This window comes from Papio anubis, chromosome 5, assembly GCF_008728515.1.
Source record: "Papio anubis isolate 15944 chromosome 5, Panubis1.0, whole genome shotgun sequence".
Lineage (NCBI taxonomy): Eukaryota > Metazoa > Chordata > Mammalia > Primates > Cercopithecidae > Papio > Papio anubis.
Genome location: NC_044980.1, coordinates 126149583 through 126168771, shown reverse-complemented (window position 1 = coordinate 126168771; position 19189 = coordinate 126149583). Strand labels below are relative to the sequence as shown.

Sequence of the window (19189 nt, the reverse complement as noted above, 5' to 3'; positions counted from 1 at the left end):
TTGCCACTCGGGGCACTATCCCTGAGAAGGGAGCACTCGTGAGTTTTCTCTGGGCCCAGGAAGCAGTTACAGAGGTTGAGTCAGAGTTTGGAAGCAAAATTACCCAACTTTCTCTGCTCTTGGTTGTGGCTGGCTGTGGTGAAACAATGGAGGGGCTTCCTGCTCCAGGTGGATGTAGACCCGCTCTCTCTGGGGCCCATCTCAGAACTCAGCCTCCTTTTATGCCCTCCACCGGCACCAGACAGGCTTGCCTTCCACAACCACTCAACTACACCACCTGTACCTATCCGTGCTCCCAGTTCATGGCAGTCCTAGGTCTGTGGCATTCTTATTGAGAATCCTTAATCAGATTACAGCGGGAGTCTTTAGCACCAACTGGTACCAATAGACTTGTTTCTCCTGCCGCCATAATGTTAATGTAACAGTTCCCATTTCAGACCATGTTCAGTAAATTTAATTTGTGTTGAAAAGCAGCTTATTTGGTAAGATGATCAGTTTTTAACCTGAGTAAATGGCTTTCTTGATGACTATAAATTAAGCACATTGTACTTTTCATGCATTGTGGTTGTCCTCATAAATACTATAGGCAGTTGCTGGTAGTCTCACTTGGTTACCTTTCCCATTACTGTTTTATCGTCATCGTAGTAGGAGTGGGGAATTCATTATTTTATTTTATTTTATTTTTTTTTTTTTCCACAAAAGGAATTTTTATTTCTTGCTTTTAAACAAAATAAGATGCTCAAGAGCTTTTTTTTCCCCCCTCTAGAAACGAAGTCTCATTATGTTGCCTAGGCACGTCTTAAACTCCTGGCCTCAAATGATCCTCCCGCCTCAGCCTCCCAAGGTGCTGGGATTACAGGTGTGAGCCACCACGCCCGGCCCAGAGTACTTTTTTTTTTTTTTTACTGCAGAAAACATTTTCAGAACTTTAGAACTTTTCTAAAATACTACTTTGTCAGCTGAACAATATAGAAAAGTACAGAGGCAAGTGCCTGTCCAGAACTGCGTGGTGACTTAGAAGCGGGGCTTGCGCTTGCGGCCGGTGTACTGGGTGTCAGGTCTGACTTCCCTGCCCTGGCGCCTGTGCCGCTCCTTCTTCTCCAGCACCCATGCCCGGCTCTTCCTCACCATTCCCCGCCGCGACATCCTGAATGGGACCCTCTCATTGGTGAACACAGACTCCCTGGGTTCATCTTCATCCTGATTTTCACTCAGCCCCTCTGGTATAAAGGTCGAAGGCCCAGAAAACAAGCAGAGGTAGAATTTCTTTGCTTTGGCACTGTTAGGGTAGTCCACCACCATGCCACCGGAGAAGCCCGCCTTTGTGGCCTGGGTTGTGATCAGCTCCAACTGCTCTGAGTTCTCAGGGTATAGCTGCAGGACAGCTCGGGATCCCCGGACGAGAACAGAAAAAAGAGAAGCAAAAAAGCAGTACAGGCGCTTGGCAGGGTTTTCAGACTTCTTGTTAGCATTACACAGCCACTGCACAGCAGAAATGCTGATGCAACCGTCAAATGTGCCCGGCTTGAATGGGATGCCCTGGCCCATATCCCCCAGCAGTAGGTCTCCCTCTATCTCTCGGTCCACGGCCTCATCCAGCATGGCAGGGCTGATATCCAGGCCCACCCAATAGTGCCCTTCATCTGAGAGATAACTTCCACTCAGCCCAGTGCCACAGCCAATATCCAGCAGGTAACAGGGCTTATTCTCTGGCAGATAAAGAAGCTCCAGTGCTCGCCCAGCCATCCTGGTCTGGATATCAATCATCCGTGAGCCCCAAATTCCACGAGCTTTCCGGGCAACGCCAGCAACCGGGACAACTTGCCGCTTCCCGACCCCCGGACACCGCGCAGTACTCGGGCTCCCCTCACTTGCGAACGTATTTCCGGGCTTCTTTCTCATCATAAAACAGCTCCGGTGGTCCACCGTGCTCCGGACGCCGGCCGCGAGACGCCATACTCACGCCTCAGCAGCACGCCTGCCGGGGAATTCATTATTTTAATGACAAGGAGGAAGTGGTAACAAGGGGCTTGTTTAATGAGGAGCCCACCCCTAGGTCAGCATGTCTGGGGCTGTGGATCAGATTCTGGGCCTTCCCCAACCCAAGGTATTCTCAACGCTCTGTGGGGCCTTTGTGAAGGGCATATGCAGGGCCTTCATGCTACTTTTGTCTTAATTGCAAGTAATCAGGAATCAAATATTTGCCGACAGTCAATTTCCATGTCAGGGAGAACATGAGTGTTCTTGACAACTTCAATAGCCACAGGTTGGCACCAGTGTTTCCTTAACACTGACCCTCGGAGTGCAGCCTGCAGGGAAGGCCATGGGAGCCTCCCCAGCAAGCTAAGCAAACGTGGGTGCCTGCTGCCCTGTGTGATGCTGGGCCTCAGAGGTGCTCACTACCATCTGGACACACCGCTTTCAAAGGAGGGGTCAGGGAAAGTAGCTTCTCCCCCAGCCCCCTATGAACTGGCTTTGGTTTGCCTGCCTGGGCTGGAGGAGGTGGTCTCTGAAGCCCCTTCCAACTCTGCTTCTCCAGGATTCCAGTTATCTTTACTCCAGAAAGCCCATCTCTACAGACATCCATCTTCCCCTCATACCTCCACATCTTCCACTTCCCTCCTGCCTGCTTTGGAGAAGGCAAGGGAAATGTACTCCCACCGGGCCAACGCATGTGAGGCTTCACCAGCCTCCCCATCTGACCCCTAGCTGGCTTCTTACCTGCACTGAATTAGCCTTCAGGAGATCAGTTCTGAACATTTCTGCATTTCTTAAAACCTGAGTATACTGGGGCCACACGAAGAGAAAGGCCCAGCACCTGTGGGGCCTCCTGAGGCCAGGGCAGGGCAGGGCAGGCACTTTGGGGTAGGAGGATTCAGAGAGGGACACTTGGACTTAGGCTGGTAGCAACCACTTCATAGAGGAAATGCCTACAAGGGTGACTTGGAACTGGTTTAACCAGAGGGAGAGAGCAATGGGGGCCAGGGCACACACCCTGAAGCAGGCTCAGAGCCCAGGGTGCAGAGACTTTGCCTCTTGTTTCTTCAAAATGGGCAATTAGTGGGTTGCATCCTATCTGCATGGGAAGGTTATTAAAACAGTGATCTGATGGCAATGCTCTGCGTCCTGGCCCTGTCTTGGGAGAGAAACAAAGCCTGATATTTTTGGAGCTGTTAGTTTCTTCTAGTAGCCGCCAGCACTTTCTAGGGTAACCCATTTTCCAATAACCCAGGAGAATCACGCTAATCAAACATGCTCTGTGGCAAAGCAGCCATAAACACCGTGAGTGGGGGGCCTCCAGCCCAGAGCCTCCCTGCCAGGCGCCTGCCTGCCTTCTGCCTCCTTCCCTCCCCGCCACTGTCAACCTTGACAGGAAGGCGTGCAGAGGGGCTGCTGAATGCCACTGGGCCTTCATGGTGACATGCAGACAATTAGCAAAGTGGATAAAAGAGATTCCCGCCCGCTTAGGATCTGCACTTTTACACTGCTCAGAGATATTTGACCTTCTAGTTTATTATGATTCAAGAAAAAGTCAATACTTCTTAGCTTGCCAAGGTTGGAGGAATTTAAATGAATTATTGAATCAAGCAGTTAATCTGCCAATAACTGATTTTTTTCCTTTAAATCTATAATGATGAAAAGCAGACTTAACCAAAAACAAGAAAAAGGAGATCTTTCTTTCTTTCTTTCTTTCCTTTTCTTTCTTTTCTTCTTCTCTTTCTTTTCTTTCTTTTCTTTTCCTTCCTTCCTTCCCTCCCTCCTTCTTCTCTTCTCTTCTCTTCTCTTCTCTTCTCTTCTCTTCTCTTCTCTTTTCTTTTCTTTCTTCTTTGCTTAGACATTTTAATCCTATGGGTAGGAGCTAGGGCTGAAAGTTTGCTCATGATTACTAGGATCATTCTGTCTTGCTGAGTATTTTGATGGAGATTTAACTAACAGTTAAAGCAAAGTCTTCTGAGGCCATAAAAATCTGTATTCACATGTCAGTTGTCTTTTGGTGTCCCTGTGTAATTCCCAACTTTCCATCTGTACCTTCAGTGACATGTGCCGATTATCTCATTTCCAGACTCCCACAATGCAGTGTGATGTTGGTGATGGATGCCTGTTTTGCCTTTTACTTAAACGTGCCCTTTCCAGCTGCCCTGACCTCTTTGGTGTGTGAGCTCTGGGTGCTGCTGCCTGAGTTCACTGTGGGTGTTGTAGGGTGCAGGGGACACTCAAGCAATGTGGCAGCTGCCATTTCCAGGGGCTTAGCCTTCTTGCCCATAACTGCAACATTGTGCTAGAAAGGACTGGGTGGTGGGGGAAAGGCTGCTGGTGTCTCCCCTGATGACGTGTGTCTTGGAGAACCACATTCTCCCCCAAGGAAATGGCCAGCCACTGGTCTCCCTACCTCAGCTACCCCCACCCCCTTCCTGAACACTTGGAGCATGACTTTCTTCTTATGCCATACTTCCTCCCTGCAATGGCTCCCTAGTGCCTACAATAGAGTACCTAAATTTCTCTGCTTGGCTCTCCAAGTCTCCCAGAAACACACCTTGCCCCCCCGACCCCACCACTGTACAAAACTCCTACTCACATTTAGTCTTCTACCTGAGACCTGCAAATGCCACCCACAGGGTGGCTGGGGGAGTCTTGGCTCAAGCCTGCTGTGTTTCTGGGAAAACTCTTCTCTCCTTTGCAGGGCCCACTGGCACATCACCCCCTCCATCATCTCTACCACTCCCAGTTACTTCTCCCAAACTTAGCTCCCTGGCTCCCATGCCCTTTGCCTGATCTGCATACTTGTCACCACCTTACAGAATGACAAAGTCAGAAAGAGGAAAAGGCATGGCTTGTTCATCTTTGAGACCCCTAAGGTGCCTAGTACACAGCCTGGTCCAAAGTCATGATATAGTAAAGGAAAAGAAGGAAGGAAGGAAAAGGTGTTGCAGGCAGGGGTGGGTGGGGGGACGGCTTTTTAAAGAGTCATTGATTTTAATAGGTCTCTAGTCCGGGAGGCTGACTGAGCCTGGGAGCAGTGGTAGCAGGCTTTGTCCTTCGGTGTAAGGTACTTCTTTGTGAGCACAGAATGGCTGGGTGTTTTCATTTTTCAACTGGAAGCAGGAAAAGTAAGCCTAAGAAAGAACCAAGAGTTGATCAGAAGCCCCCAGCTGGGTCCTAGGATGGGCAGGTGTTGTATTTCAGATGTTCAGAGGGAGTCAGCCATGAAACCTGAGCTCTGCAAGGCAGGACACCCTTCTTGGCACCAATGGCCACCTCATGGAGGGGCAGGGACTCCCTAGGAGACCCCAAGCCCCCAGGCCCCACCTTGAGTAGCTTGGCTTCACAGGCAAATGGAGTCTGTGCTTGTGAGCTACAAAGGAGGCCCTTGACCCCAGACCCCCTGAGTGTTTGTAGCTGACCCTCTGTCTTTGTGTGTCCGGCAGGGCTTTCCAGCCACAATGAGCTACTAGCCTCCTGCGGGAAGAAGTTCTGCAGCCGAGGGAGCCGGTGCGTGCTCAGCAGGAAGACAGGGGAGCCCGAATGCCAGTGCCTGGAGGCATGCAGGCCCAGCTACATGCCTGTGTGCGGCTCTGATGGGAGGTTTTATGAAAACCACTGTAAGCTCCACCGTGCCGCTTGCCTCCTGGGAAAGAAGATCACTGTCATCCACAGCAAGGACTGTTTCCTCAAAGGTAGGAACAGGGCCCTTGCCCTGTGGTTTTGAGTTTTGTGATGGATCTTCTAATGCCTTTTTGACAAGTGACCTGGGTGCTGAGTCTATAAGTTACATATCTGTAGGAAATAAAGACAAAGACTGGTGTGTAACAAAATGGCAGCAGTGGCATTTTGGTGATGCATACTCTACCTGTGTGCCACCTCCAGAGACCCCTGCCCTTAGAGGAAGCTTCTTGGGGAGCAGAATCCAGGCAGTTCAAATTAAACCCTGGCTGGTACAGGTTCACTAGTAACGAGACAACAGGGCACTACCCAATTCTCCATACAGGATGGGCCTTTGCAAGGTTGTGACAAGGACCATGTTTACCCTTCTGCACAGAGTCCCATGAGTCAGGAGGCTGTGCTGTGCATAGAATGTGGTCAGGCAGACACCAGCACAATGGCTCCCAGCATGGCAAGGACACAAACTCTGGCCTGGAGTAGTTGTCATTGGGAAGGCATCCCATGTCTTACCTGTCCAAAATACCTCTGAGCAAGACAAGGAAGCCTCTGGGTGGACATCAGAATATGTCCATGGAGCTGGGGCCAAAGGATTCATGCTTTGGGCTGAGATTGAGTCAGAAGAGAGGGCAAGTACCAGCTCCCACTGGATGGTAAGAGCCATTAGGGCAGCGGCTATGGCTGTTTTATGCGCTTATGTATTTGCAGCACCTAGCACAGTGCCTTGCGACAAGAAAATGCTCAATGGCTCCCCGATGCTTGAAGATACAAGAGTCAGAATGCACATCCTGTGTTGATTGATGTGGCCCTGGTAAATAGTACATGCCATGGCCTGTGGAAGTATTTATTGTGTACAAATATTTGTGTACAAAATGGGTATACATGAATTAGGAAATGTGTAGAAGACAGAAGCAGCTTGCAGGCAGTTGGAAACAGGCCCACACAGCCTGAGCTAGGGGAGCCCACCTGGAGTTGCGTGAGGTCAGGAAAGTGCTTTAGGTTGTGCAGGGAGGAGAGGAGGAGGCTTGGACTAGAGACCTGCCAAGTGCCTGCAACACTGGAAGACAAAGGCTTGAGAGCAGTCCAGGCTGTAGAGGCCTGGGCACCAAGGGGGAAGGGGCAGAGCTCCTGCCTCACCCTCACAGACCCCCACTGAGGATGGTGTGATGCATGACGTGTGTGTGGAGGCGGATTCACGGCTGAGGTGGTGGAGCAAAGGTGTGTTTGCCTCTGTTACATCTACCTGTGTCACCTGCACCCACCTAATGGGCCACTCCACTTAGCAGTCGTGGCAGCATGGAGTGCTAGGCAGGGCAGGGCTTGGGAAAGGCGCCTTTACCTGGTGATGACAATAGTCTTGGACACTTTCACGGCTGTGCTTATAATGCTAATGCCGAGGTGCTTCAGAGATCATGAGACACATTATGGAAATGAGGCCAAAATGAGCCTAGGAAAAACGTCCCCAGTCTGGAAGCGCTGCCCGGCGACGTGCCACCAATTCCTCTGCAACCGTGCACACTAAAACACTTGACCAGTTGCTCCAGCTTTATTGGCCGTGTTGAATTTTATAGACTGATGTTCCATTCTCTGGTTTCCAATATCCTCTAAATTGCATCATCCTAAAGGTTTCTATTTCTGCATCAGAGTGTGCACAGCCTCCCTCACCATCGGTTATTCAAACAACATTTCTCATTTCATGGGAGGGAAAAACCAGCCACCACAAAACCCACCGAGGTGAGGAGGGATGGGAACAAGCTGGCGTGGAGAGGAGGGCAGGCAGCCTTGAGCAGATCAGGGTTCAGTTCTGCTTCATGTTGATGGAATTTATCCACTGAATCCTTCTGACTCATTGAGGTTTTCACAGATTGTGAGTTGCCGCCCACTTGGTATAGCAGAACTCCTCTCTTAAGGACCCCTTTTTGGTGGAGAGTGGTGCCTGTGAGCTCCCAGAAAGACCAAGGGTGGCATCCCAGCTCTGGTACTGAGAGGTGACAACATGCTAGCAGCCCTCACTCTGGGCACCTCCTCCGCCTCAGCGTCCACTGTGGCAGCACCTGAGGAGCCCTTCAGCCCGCCACAGCACTGTGGGAGCCCTTCTCTGGGCTGGCGGAGGCCGGAGCCGGCTCCCTCTGTTTGCGAGGAGGTGTGGAGCCAGAGGCGCAGGCGGGAACCCAGGCTGCGCGCCGCGCTCGCGGGCAGGCCAGAGTGAGTTTCAGGTGAGCAGGGGCTCAGCGGGCCCCGCACTCGGAGCGGGGAGCGGATGCCACCAGCCCCACGCAGTGAGGAGCTTAGCACCTGGGCCAGCAGCTGCGGAGGGTGTGGCAGGGTCTCCCAACTGTGCCAGCCTGCCGGCGCTGTGCTGGAATTCTCACCGGGCCTCAGCTGCCTCCCCGCAGGGCAGGGCTTGGGACCTGCAGCCAGCCTTACCAGAGCCTCCCCCATGCCATGGGCTCCTGCGCCCCTGAGCCTCCCCGAGCAGCGCTGCCCGTTGTGCCATAGCGCCCTGTCCCATCGACCGCCCAAGGGCTGAGGAGTGAGGGCGCACGGCAGGGGACTGGCGGGCAGCTCAGCCTGCAGCCCCTGTGCGGGATCCACTGGGTGAAGCCAGCTGGGCTCCTGAGTCTAGTGGGGACTTGGAGAACCTTTATCTCTAGATAAGGGATTGTAAATATACCAATCAGCACCCTGTGTCTAGCTCAAGGTTTGTAAATAAACCAATTAGTACTCTGTATCTAGCTAACCTAGTGGGGACTTGGAGAACCTTTATATCTAGCTAAGAGATTGTAAATACACCAATCAGCACCCTGTGCCTAGCTCAAGGTTTGTAAATACACCAATCAGTACTCCGTATCTAGCTAACCTAGTGGGGACTTGGAGAACTTTTCTGTTTAGCACTCTGTGTCTAGCTAAAGGATTGTAAACGCACCAATCAGCACTCTCTATCTAGCTCAAGGTTTGTAAACGCACCAATCAGTGCTCTGTGTCAAGCTAATCTAGTGGGGACTTGGAGAACTTTTATGTCTAGCTAGAGGATTGTAAATGCACCAATCAGCACTCTGTGTCTAGCTCAGGGATTGTAAATACACCAATCAGCACCCTGTCAAAACAGTCCAATCAGTTCTCTGTAAAGTAGACCAATCAGCTCTCTATAAAATGGATCAATCAGCAGGATGTGGGTGGGATCATATAAGGGAATAAAAGCAGGCTGCCCCAGCCGGACAGCAGCAACTCACTGGGTTCCCTTGCAGGGTGTCCTAGCTTTGTTCTTTCACTCTTTACAATAAATCTTGTTGCTGCTAGCTTTTTGGAACCATGCCACATTTAAGAGCTGTAATACTCACCACGGAGGTCTGCAGCTTCCCTGCTGCAGCCAGCGAGACCACGAACCCACTGGGAAGAACAAACCACTCCAGATGCGCTGCCTTTAGAAGCTGTAATACTCACCGTGAAGGTCTGCAGCTTCACTCCTGAAGTCAGCGAGGCTACGAACTCACCAGAAGGAAGAAACTGCGGACACATCTGAACATCTGAAAGAACAAACTCCAGATGCGCTATCTTTAAGAGCTATAACACTCACCACGAGGGTCCGCGGCTTCGTTCTTGAGGTCAGCGAGATCAAGAACCCACCAATTCCAGACACAGTACTTTCCAGCTGTGTGGCCTTGGGTGCATCACTCTGCTTCTCTGGGCTTTTTCCTCGGCTGTAAAATGGAGCTAACAGCAGTACCCACCGGCTGCAGCCCTGGAGAGAAGTAAAAGAGGGGCTGCACAAACACCGCTTAGCACGCTGCCTGATGCATCCCATGGATTTAGTGTTCATGAGACCTGCCATCATCATTCTAATCCAGCATGGCCACAGGCCGAGAGTAGACAGATGCACAAACTGTGAAGAACGCAATGACAGGAACAAGGGCTCTGCCTGGGAGGTGTGGGGAGAGATTTCTGGGCCCCGATTGTTTAATGGTACGTGGAGAGTGGGTGAGGAAGACAGTGTCAGGCAGACACTCATTGCTGGGGCCTGTCCCAGCAGTGTCCACCTAGAGCCGGGGCTTTTCTTTCTGCAGATGGCCTCTTGGGTCTGATTCCAGTGAAAGCCTTCAGTGCCTCACCCTCAGGGTCAGCTGTAGTCCTGATGGGAGGGCAGGAGAGCTGGGCTGCTTCTCCTCCTCGGTCATTCCCATAGGGATTGCCCAGCACACAGGAAAGACCTGGGCGCTCATTCACAGCAGCCTGATGAAGGGAAAGCAGGCCAGCCCCGAGGTGAGTTCCATGATGTGAGCACTTCACTTTGACGGGAACCATGGCTCCAGCGGGGAATAGAAGGAAACAGATGGGAGCTTCTGTGGGGACAGGGGGGTCCTGGAAGAAAGGAGAATGTAAAGAAGTTCCTACAGTCCCCACCCCACAATGGCAGAATATTTAGTGACAGCTTGAGGTCCATGGATGACAGTTTGTCATTTGTCCTAAATTTCCAGGGAGTCATTAATACAGGAAACAACAACAAAAAAAACCTTGTTTTTCATGCAAGCAAAAATTCTAAAATCATCCATCTTTCATTGTCTATTTCTATCAGACTTTACAAGAAGAAGTTGTGACTTCATTCTCTAGGACTTTATCTGCCCCCAGAAGTCAATATTAGGACAATCCCTTGTGCAGTTGAAGTGTGTGGAGCAAGAAAAGAGAGGTGATGGGCTGTGCTGGGCTAAGTCACTGCAGTTCGGAGCTCCCTGTCTGTGGCCAGAGCCCCTGATTTCCTGTTGGGGAAGGGGTTCTCCTGAGGAGTGGTGGGGGACATATAGCCTTCATCACCCAGCAAGGGATAAAAGGCAGCATTGTAAGTCCCATTTATAAGAAAACTTCTGGTATCACATTCCAGTTGCTATGGCAATGGGATTCCTTGTGAATGTGAAATGAAATATATCATTTAGGGATCATTAGCATGTACAGGAAATCAACCAGACTCAAAAGGATTGCTGCAGCTAGAGTTTACATCTTTGATCCCAGATCTCTTGAGTCACAAGCAGGATCTCACTGAAAGTCAGGGGCAAAAGGGGGTGTGGGAAAGATGTATCTCTTCTTGTGGCAAAATTAGAGTCACATTTTTCCTCAACACCAAATCCTACCAAGAGAATGCCAAGATATTGGATGGATTTCACTGTTTAACTTCTTACAGAGTTTGTGTTTTCAAAGTTACCTTGTGACATCGCATTCCTATTTGTGTATTAGTTGGCACTTTTAAACTCATTTTTCTTGGTTTTGAATTCACGCTTTATCTCCTACGCTGTTCAAGAAGATGAGCTTCCCTTTCAGCAATCACTCACCAAGCCAGGGCTGTATTATACCAGATGACACAATGTCATAGTTGGGCAGTTTTCCAAAGAAACCATGAAATTATGGAAGATAGGGGACTGTTGGAGGTTCCGTTTTAAGGGGGCCCTTCAGCTTCCTCAGCCTGATGGTGGTTGCAGGTAGTTTTGGTGCTTCAGAGGAGAGTTCACAAGCTAATGAAAGACAGGAAGTCATTTCCATTTTTGGAAACAAGTTAAGCATACTACAGGCTCACTAAGAAATCTCTTTTTCTTACTTGTTACTAAACAGGTATAAAAACTCAGTATTTTGTTGCAAGTTAGCAGAGCAAATAGAGCTTGCTGCCTAAGAGCCTTTTATTTTTCTTGTTATTTTGTTGCTGTTGTTACTTTGAGTCTTGTTACTTTAAGAATTTAAGTTGGGCCCCACACCTCCAGGGGCATTTCTATACTTCCACAAGTCTTTCCTGTCCTGCCAGGGAAAGCTTCTCACATCCCCAGCTTTGTCAGCCCAGTCCAGCTCTCAGCAGGAGACTCACTTCCTGGGATGTGTGCAATCCTGCTGCAGGGCTGTGATGCTGTAAGGCATTGATAGGGGATTTGGTGTAACTCTGCTGGAGCAGTCCCTACAGCAAGAGGTGCTGGGGCCTGAGGAAGCATCAGGGAGCCCCAGGCTGATGGGACAATGTGGCACATGCTCGACGGTGCTGCTTTGGACAAGGCACGTGAGCTTTCTGTGCCTCATTTATCTTATCTGTAAAATGGGAGTAATAACAGCACTTACCTCGTGGAGTGTTGTATGACAGGAGCAGCACCTGGCGTGCAGTGAGCTTTCTTCTCTAAGCAGTATCAACAGCACAAGGGATGATGGTGATGCCGTTGTGACACCACGGCTTGTTTAAGGAGCAGATGCAACAGGCTATAAGACCCTTGCCCGTTTATGTGACAACTCTGTAATGAGCAAGGAGGTTAGGGGTGGTGGGTCCTCCTGTGAATGAGGGGAGAGAAGAACATTGGCCCTCCATGTTTATTTAATGAATGCCTAGAATTTGACCTCCAGTTGGTCAAATTTAATGATCACTTTCTCCAACTGTCTTGCTTTTTGAAAAGACATGTAAGGAGCCACTGAAGTTCATGTAGCAGGTTAGTAGAAAAGCAAGGGGAGAATCAGGTGTCTCTGATCCCCAGTCCGGACAAAGCTAGAATGTACCTCCGGGCTCTCAGGAAATGCCAGTGGAGCCTGGGGTAAAAATTCATCCAACTCAGGATGAGAATGTTTAGAGAAGGTGCTGGAGGAGAAGAGACCTTGAAGGTGGATCTCGAAGGGCAAGGGAGGGTTTGCTAGGTTGAGAGGATGGAGAAGGCTTTCGAGGGGTACCGGCATGAGGTACCTCCAGTCTCAGGCAAGAGCAAATGATTATGGGATCCTGGGTGTGGGGGAGAGTATAGTTGGGGATAAAGGCAGACAAGTGGATCACAGCAAGCTGGGGAAAGGCCTTGTGTGCCAAGCAGGGTAGTCTGAACTCAAGCTGACCGGGTGTCAGGTAAGCTACTGCAACATTCTCATTTCCCAAAGAGGGACCCTGAAGCCCAGAGAGGGCCAATACCTGTCCCAAGTCACACAGGCAGAGCCAAGCCAGGGCCCAGGCTTTGCTGCTGCAACAGGACCTTCAAAGGCACCAACAGCTTTGGGGCTGTTTTTAGTTAGGTCTCAGCAAGGCACATTCCCAACAGATGCAATTGCTTTATGCTTCTCCCCCAGGAGACCTCGTGGTGCAGAAGGAAGGCTCAGGAGCCATGGGCAGTGGAAAGGGCCTTGCATACCACTGCTGGGCAGGGCTTCCCTGCTCTACAGGTCATTAAGAAGCCAGCTACAGCTTCTCCAGGGAAAACTGGCTCAATCATCCCAAACTCACAGGGCCTCTGGACAACAGGAAACCAGACCCCTGTCTCCTTTCTAAGGAAAGAGTAGGAAACCCACAGATACCCAGAAGGCTGCCAGGAGAACCTGGGGTCAAAAGCAGGCAGAGCCTCTGGGGACAAGCCCACCTTCAGCCTGGTGTGGCTCTGGAAGCTGGACTCCACTTTCTCTCCAGACTCCCTTTCCTGTTCTTCCAGTTGCCCTTCCACTCTGGGCCTACCCACATTTCTGTCCAGTGGCCGCTGTTGTTCTTTCGGTCTTTGCAAAAGGATCTTTCTGTACCCAGCCCTGTTCCTGGCCTTCACTTTAAGCTCCACAGAAGAGGTTTGGCTATTTTCTGCCAAGACACTCAGCTTCACAGACATCTGTTGAATGCCCACTGGGTGCTAAGGCTGTACCAGGACCTGAGAATACCAGTAGGATCAGAACACCAGGCCTGACCTCAAGGAATTTACAGCCAAAAGAAATGCCACACATCTCCACTCTCTGGGTTATCCTTTGGGGGCTGCTTTAGCCAGAGATGCCTCCAAGACCTTAAGCACAAATGGGAATCTTTACGGACTGTCTCTCATGTTGGATACCCCCTCCTCACTCCACAGATTTTGTCAGCATCTGTGAAAACAACTAGGATTTGACTGAACTGAAAATTCACTCATAGCCCCGTAGTCCAGCATCCCTGGGAGCTCAGTTGTCCCGTTTACAGTATCTGCTTCCAGGATCAAGAACAGTGACTTAAAACAAACATGTGTGTTCTTTGGATATTTCCTCTAGGTTTTATGCAAGGAAATGTCTTGGTGTGAGCACTTCGCAAATGTGCAAGGATATTATCAGTTCGGCATGTGTGGTGTGCTTTATAGAACTGCTGCACTTTGAATGAATTAATTACATTCTGGTAATTAAAAATTGCTAAGAAGTTATTGAGCTGAGAAAGTCTCGCGGTGCATTGATTTCTCTTATGGAAACAAGCTATAGCCTCCGAGTCCCCCACATTGTTTCTGGCTGTTTTCTGGCACCCCGTCCTTCTTTCTCCAACCCCTCCTTTGCTGTGCACTCTTCATTCCCATTGGTTGCTGGCGGACTCATCTCTCTCATCCTAAAGCCCAAAGGCGCAGGATTTTGTCCCAGCATCCTCCTAGGTAGCCTTTCATCTCTTCCCTCTCAGGCCGCAGAGCATTTTCTGCACTGGCTGTCTCCACTTCTGCAGCTTCCCTGTATTCTGCTGTCTAGGGTCTGCACCTAGCTCCTGTCCTGTAACCCCTGCCACTGAGTTTGCTAAGATCACCTTACCCTTCTAAATGCCAAGAAGGCACTTTCCAGGCCTGGTTTTGCTGCATCCCTCCTCCAGTGAGCTCTGTCATCCTCCCTGCAAACCTGTTCCACTGTCTTCTGGGGACCAGCCACCATCCTTCTGACTCTCCATAGGCCCCCCCTTCTATACCAGCTGCTTCCAGGAGGGTCCCCTGGGGCCCTCTTCTCACAGTTCCAGCTATGCCTCAAAGACCCAGACTGTCCCATGAGAAAAGACCCAACCATATCTTCTTGCCTGACCTCTCCCCATGTTTCAGTCTACCTCTCATTCCACCTGGGATGGTCCATCCCACCATCATCTCCTGGCTGGATGACCTCTATGGCCTCCTAGCTATTCTCTGAGCCCCAGCTCAGATGCTTCTTCAAATACATTTCCATATGGCATTTAGAATAAGTTTTCCAAGATGGAAGTTTGACCATGGTGCTGTCCTGCTCGAACCCTTCTGTCCAATTGTTCAGCAACATTCATGTACTATGAGTCAGATACTATTCGGTGATGTGGGGACACAGCAGGGAAAAAAACAGAGCCCTGTCTGCATGATAGGTACAGTCTTGTGGGAGAAACAGACAGTAAACAAGAGATGAAGTCTATGTGATGGTGATAAGTGCCATGGAGTAGAATAAAGCCAGGAGGGCAGTTAGCCAGAGCCTCTGATATAAGAAGTGACATTTGGGCAAAGGCCTGCAAGAGGCTGGTGGGTTAGGTAGTGAGGCATTTGAATATCTAGGGGAAGAGTATTCCAGGCAGTGGCAATACAAAGTTTGCAAAGATCCTAAGGTGGGAGCTTGTCTAGCAGGTTTGGGGACTCACAAGGGACCAGAGTTGCTGGACCAGGGTGAGGTAGCAAAGAGAAACTAAGGAAGTCGGAGGGCTGATGTGGTTGATCTCCATACAGGACCCTGTTGGCCATTGGAAGCCCAAGCTCTTTGCCACTAGGCTATATTACTCATTACTTCTCATTACTCCATGAGGCCCACCCAGAAGTGGCCTTGACAAGGGGAGGCAGTGACTTCCCCACAGGAGGCTGTTTGAGGAAGGGCCTGTGTGGACAGGAGGGGTGCCGGGGGCTCAGGTGCTCAGATCCATGTGAGTGGACCCTATGCCCAACACTCGAGAGGTTTCAGATGATCACCACGAGTCAGATGTTTAATTACTGGAGCAGGAAGTTCATTTGGTGCTCCTTTAAGGTTCTCCCCTATTGTGCCTTCAATTAAGATCAAGGCCCCCGTGTAGCAGCCGCTAAATGACACCATGTATTGAATCTCTGTGCTCAAGCAGTTTATCTAATTATCTGTGTGATAGACTCAGCAGCTGTCAGACCAGCCACAACTCAAATACGTGGACTCTGTGCGCCTGCCTTAAAGTCTTTTATGCTCACTAGCAAGCTCGAGGATAGAACTTTCGTGCTCTTTTCTAGATGTGGGATCCCTTTCAGGTTCCTCTGCTGCCTGGTGATATAAGGCATTGAAGGGACCAGTGGCTGGGAGGACAGTGGGTACAAGAATTGAGCAGAGGCCTGGGGGCTGGACTGTTTCCTCCCTCGCCCCAGCCCTTGTGCCTGGCATGGGCACTCAGCCTCTCTGCCTGCTTTTCTGGACAGGGAAGCAATGACCCAGTTTGGGCCATCTTCTTTTCTCCAAAGAGAGGGAGGAGCACTTGCCACTGTATCAAATTAACTGAAAGAAATGAGTGGGGTCAGGAGGCAGTGAGCTGGGGGAGAGTAAATGACGGCTCATCTCCATCAGCAGAGAGTGTCTTCAGGAGTAAACACTTCCCAGCGGTGCAGGCTCATTGGAGGATGCATGAGGAACAAGGCCCCACCAAACAACTGAATGTAAGGTCTGTAGAGTTGAGTCCTCGGCCAGGAGAACTGAGGGACAGAACTACAGAAAGCTGGGGCCCAGCCCTGTACAGCATCCTGGGTCTCTGGGAGCCACCCATGCTTCCTGATTGTAGGTGAGCTTGTGCCCAGTCCTGCACCTGGGTGCCTTGTGAGGGCCGGATCCAGAACACATGTATTCTCCAGGCTACTGAGGGAAGACAGAGCTTCACAGTGACTACTGGGTTTGGACATCTCCTAGAGAGTTCTTCCCTCTGCTTTTCTTCTTCTTGTGCTCATTTCTGCTTTGATGCATTTTGATCACTTGTTAATGAAAGTAATCGGAGTGAAAACTACTTTCAAAAAGCTCCTCTAAATGAAAGTAGCAAAATCACTTTGCTTGCAGGTAATTAAAATAGCCAGATGCAGTGAACTCCATCCACTTACTATAAGCAGGGTGATCTGAGTTATGCATTTCTCTTTGTAGCTGGAAAGAAGGGCTCATCCAGGGACTTAGCAGCCATCTCTCTTTTCTTGTCTTCCTTAGGGAACTTGTGCTTTCTCTTCCACTGCTTGTGTTCAGTGCACCCCATGCCCCCTTCAGTTGGCTAAGGTGTGCCCAAAGGCCTAGTCTACAGTGGTCCAGCAAATGCCTCTTTGAGCCCTTGCCTCCCTCGCTCATTCTGCCTGGCTAACTCTCTGACTCTTCCTCCAATACACCTGTACATCTCTGTCTCCTTCTGTCTTCTTCCACCCCATTTTTGTCTCTGTTTCTCAGATGCTGTGTGGCTCATCCAGTGATCCATATTTCCATCAAAACATAATAAATCCAAGGTATTTTTATAGGGATTTGCAGAGATCTTTGCTTGTATCCAGTCAGGTGGAGCTTGTACAGACCCAGGTCTGCGTGAGTCCTCATTTCTGAGATTTTAATCTTTTCCCCATTCAAGCTTGTCCAATGAGCTGGGGAACCCTAGATTAGAGCCATCAGAGGTTCTGAAGGGCAGAACCTTTCTGGATAGGTGGGTGATGGACTGGAAAGCAGGGGTGAGGAAGATGTCTTTTATAAAGCTGCAAAAGAAGAAATATCCTAGACCAAGGAGAAGGTTTCAGAAGGGGACACCAGGGTAGGGGCAGAGATGGGACCAGAAAGGGTCAGTGACACATCATCCTAATTCTGTAGACAGTGAGCTCGCTTGTTCTCCTTCCCACTCACATGCAAAACTCCAGATCTTCAAGGGCGTCTCTCAACTGTTTAGCCATAAATGCTGGTTACAGGGAAGTTAAGACCCCTCTCCAGGTGCAGTATGTCATGGCAGTGACCATAGATTTAGCTGTAATTCCAGTCTGGTCAATCTCACTGGGCGGCGGTGAGAGTAAACAGAGGTGAAGCCTGAACAGACCTGTCTGAACAAGAATGAAGGTGAAGCTGGCTTCTGCAACGGAGGAGGAGGAGAGCACACACTTAAGATGCAGCAAAAGAGCATGCTTTGGGGAAAAATTATTACAAGAAACAGAAGCACATTTTAGACAGCAACGTGTTCTTCCAATTCAAGAAAACATGAACTCTGAAATGAGATAAAAAATGGGATTGTAAATTGGCTGAGCCACAGTCAAAAATAAAATAGAAGCTGGGGGAGGTAAGGAAAGAATATAAAGAACCTGAAATACAATTGCAGAAGTTGCTTTTCTACTTCAAGCAGTAAAAGAAAAGATTAACAATACAGAAATCATAGTTGTTCCAATACAGAAAACAAACTTGAAAACCGCTGCCCAAATGCATCGAAAATGAGAAGAAGATTTAAAAAATAATGTGGGAGAGGATGATAGATATGTAAGACAGAGATAAAAGATTTAAAATAATAGTGATTGGTTATCTTAAAGACCTCAGAGCAATTCAAATGGACACAATAAGCAAAGAGAGATCTGAAAAAAAAAAGTGCCCTATGCTGAAAGATTTATCAAATAAGTCAAAATATAATTGCTAAAATTTTAGGTTTCGAAAAAAAAATTAAATTGATCTGACGTGTCCAGGAAGAGAAAAACAAAGCAGACAAAATAAAACCACCTGGTGTTGCACTGGGGGCTCTCGAGTGGTTTTAGCTGGCCGGCTTGCCCAGGGGAAGCTTCTCCCCTTCAGTTACATTTGTGTGAAAGGTGAGTCTCAGATACTGTCTGATATAAAGGAAAAAAACATTATTGGTAGAGTTTTGAGGTAGTAAGACCATGATGCAAGAATTCTATACTTATCAAATGGTGATCCATGTGTGGAAACAATAAAAGTATTTTCTGCTAGGCAAGGGTTCAAATAATACACCACCCATGTACTCTTGGCTAGGAAAAAAAGTGAAAGATGAGCTGTTCACATTCTACAGAGAAATCAGAGAATCTGACAAAGAGGAACTCAAGGCTTAGGTGAGCACAGGGGCTCTTGAAATGAGAAGGTGTCTAAATAAGTTTTTCAACTATAGTTACCAGAAATTGCAAAGGGTAAATGATGAGGTTAAGTACACTTAATTTTCTTGAGTGACTTATGGGAATTTCAACAGATCACGCTTAATTCTTGACTCAGTATGTTAAAAAGCATACATGAAGGCAATATTCCATCAGAGCCCAGAACGAACCTCACACAGCCCCAGACAAGTGTCCCTGGTTGTTCCCAGCTGACCTGGGAGACCTCACCTCATGCCTTCACTGGTGTATCCAGAGACCATGGGAAGGATCAGCCACTGACTGACGCTCTCGACCCTACAGTGGAGCCTCCCGTGCCTTCATCTCGGTAGCTAGAGTGTGCTCACCAGAAAGCATGCAGGGCTGCAACTGAAATAGAAGAAAACTCCAGCGTGTCATAGTGTGTCTTCCTTGTGTGATGAAGCCTTTGTTCATGGGCGTGTGTCAGTATGCCAGTGACATGATCAGGATGATTGGGAAGGCCTGAACTATCAGTTCTAATGTTGCAGTCAATACAATGTGATTAACCAATTTGAGGGAAATGCATGAGAGCCAAACTCTGTTGCCAAGAAAAGGCAAAGAAGGCAGAAGAGCTGCTCTGTTAAGAGAGAAAGGTAGAAGTTCAACCCCCAAGACAATAAAGGGCCACCATGGGACACACCCTTGCAGAAAAGAAGAAGGAATGGCCATCAGGGTGGGGTGGATAGCATCATGGGAAATACACA

The 19189-nt window shown here is 49.2% G+C and overlaps 2 protein-coding genes across 4 annotated transcripts in view; one reads left to right on the top strand and one right to left on the bottom strand.

Annotated features, from left to right (window-relative positions):
• The window catches only part of FSTL4 (follistatin like 4), a 439124-nt gene that overhangs the window by 224936 nt on the left and 194999 nt on the right, over positions 1 to 19189 (top strand). For all 3 annotated transcript variants that reach the window (XM_017959857.3, XM_009209070.4, XM_003900097.4), the window contains one exon: positions 5427 to 5675. In XM_017959857.3, the coding sequence (XP_017815346.2) occupies positions 5427 to 5675 (249 nt within the window). The remainder of the gene's footprint in view (positions 1 to 5426; positions 5676 to 19189) is intronic.
• On the bottom strand, positions 763 to 18344 carry LOC116274958 (probable 18S rRNA (guanine-N(7))-methyltransferase). The gene is made up of 4 exons (XM_031666456.1): positions 18334 to 18344; positions 11586 to 11590; positions 1872 to 1983; positions 763 to 1774 (listed from the first exon to the last, which is right to left on the bottom strand). Exons 3-4 carry the CDS (start codon positions 1955 to 1957, stop codon positions 1015 to 1017), a joined length of 846 nt encoding a protein of 281 aa, XP_031522316.1. The 5' UTR covers positions 1958 to 1983; positions 11586 to 11590; positions 18334 to 18344; the 3' UTR covers positions 763 to 1014.

Coding starts and splice junctions, on each gene's coding strand:
- LOC116274958 (XM_031666456.1), bottom strand. CDS start 1,957: ATGGCGTCTCGCGGCCGGCGTCCGGAGCACGGTGGACCACCGGAGCTG. Junction 1,775..1,871: donor GCCCGGAAATACGTTCGCAA/GTGAGGGGAGCC, acceptor TGGAATTTGGGG/CTCACGGATGATTGATATCC.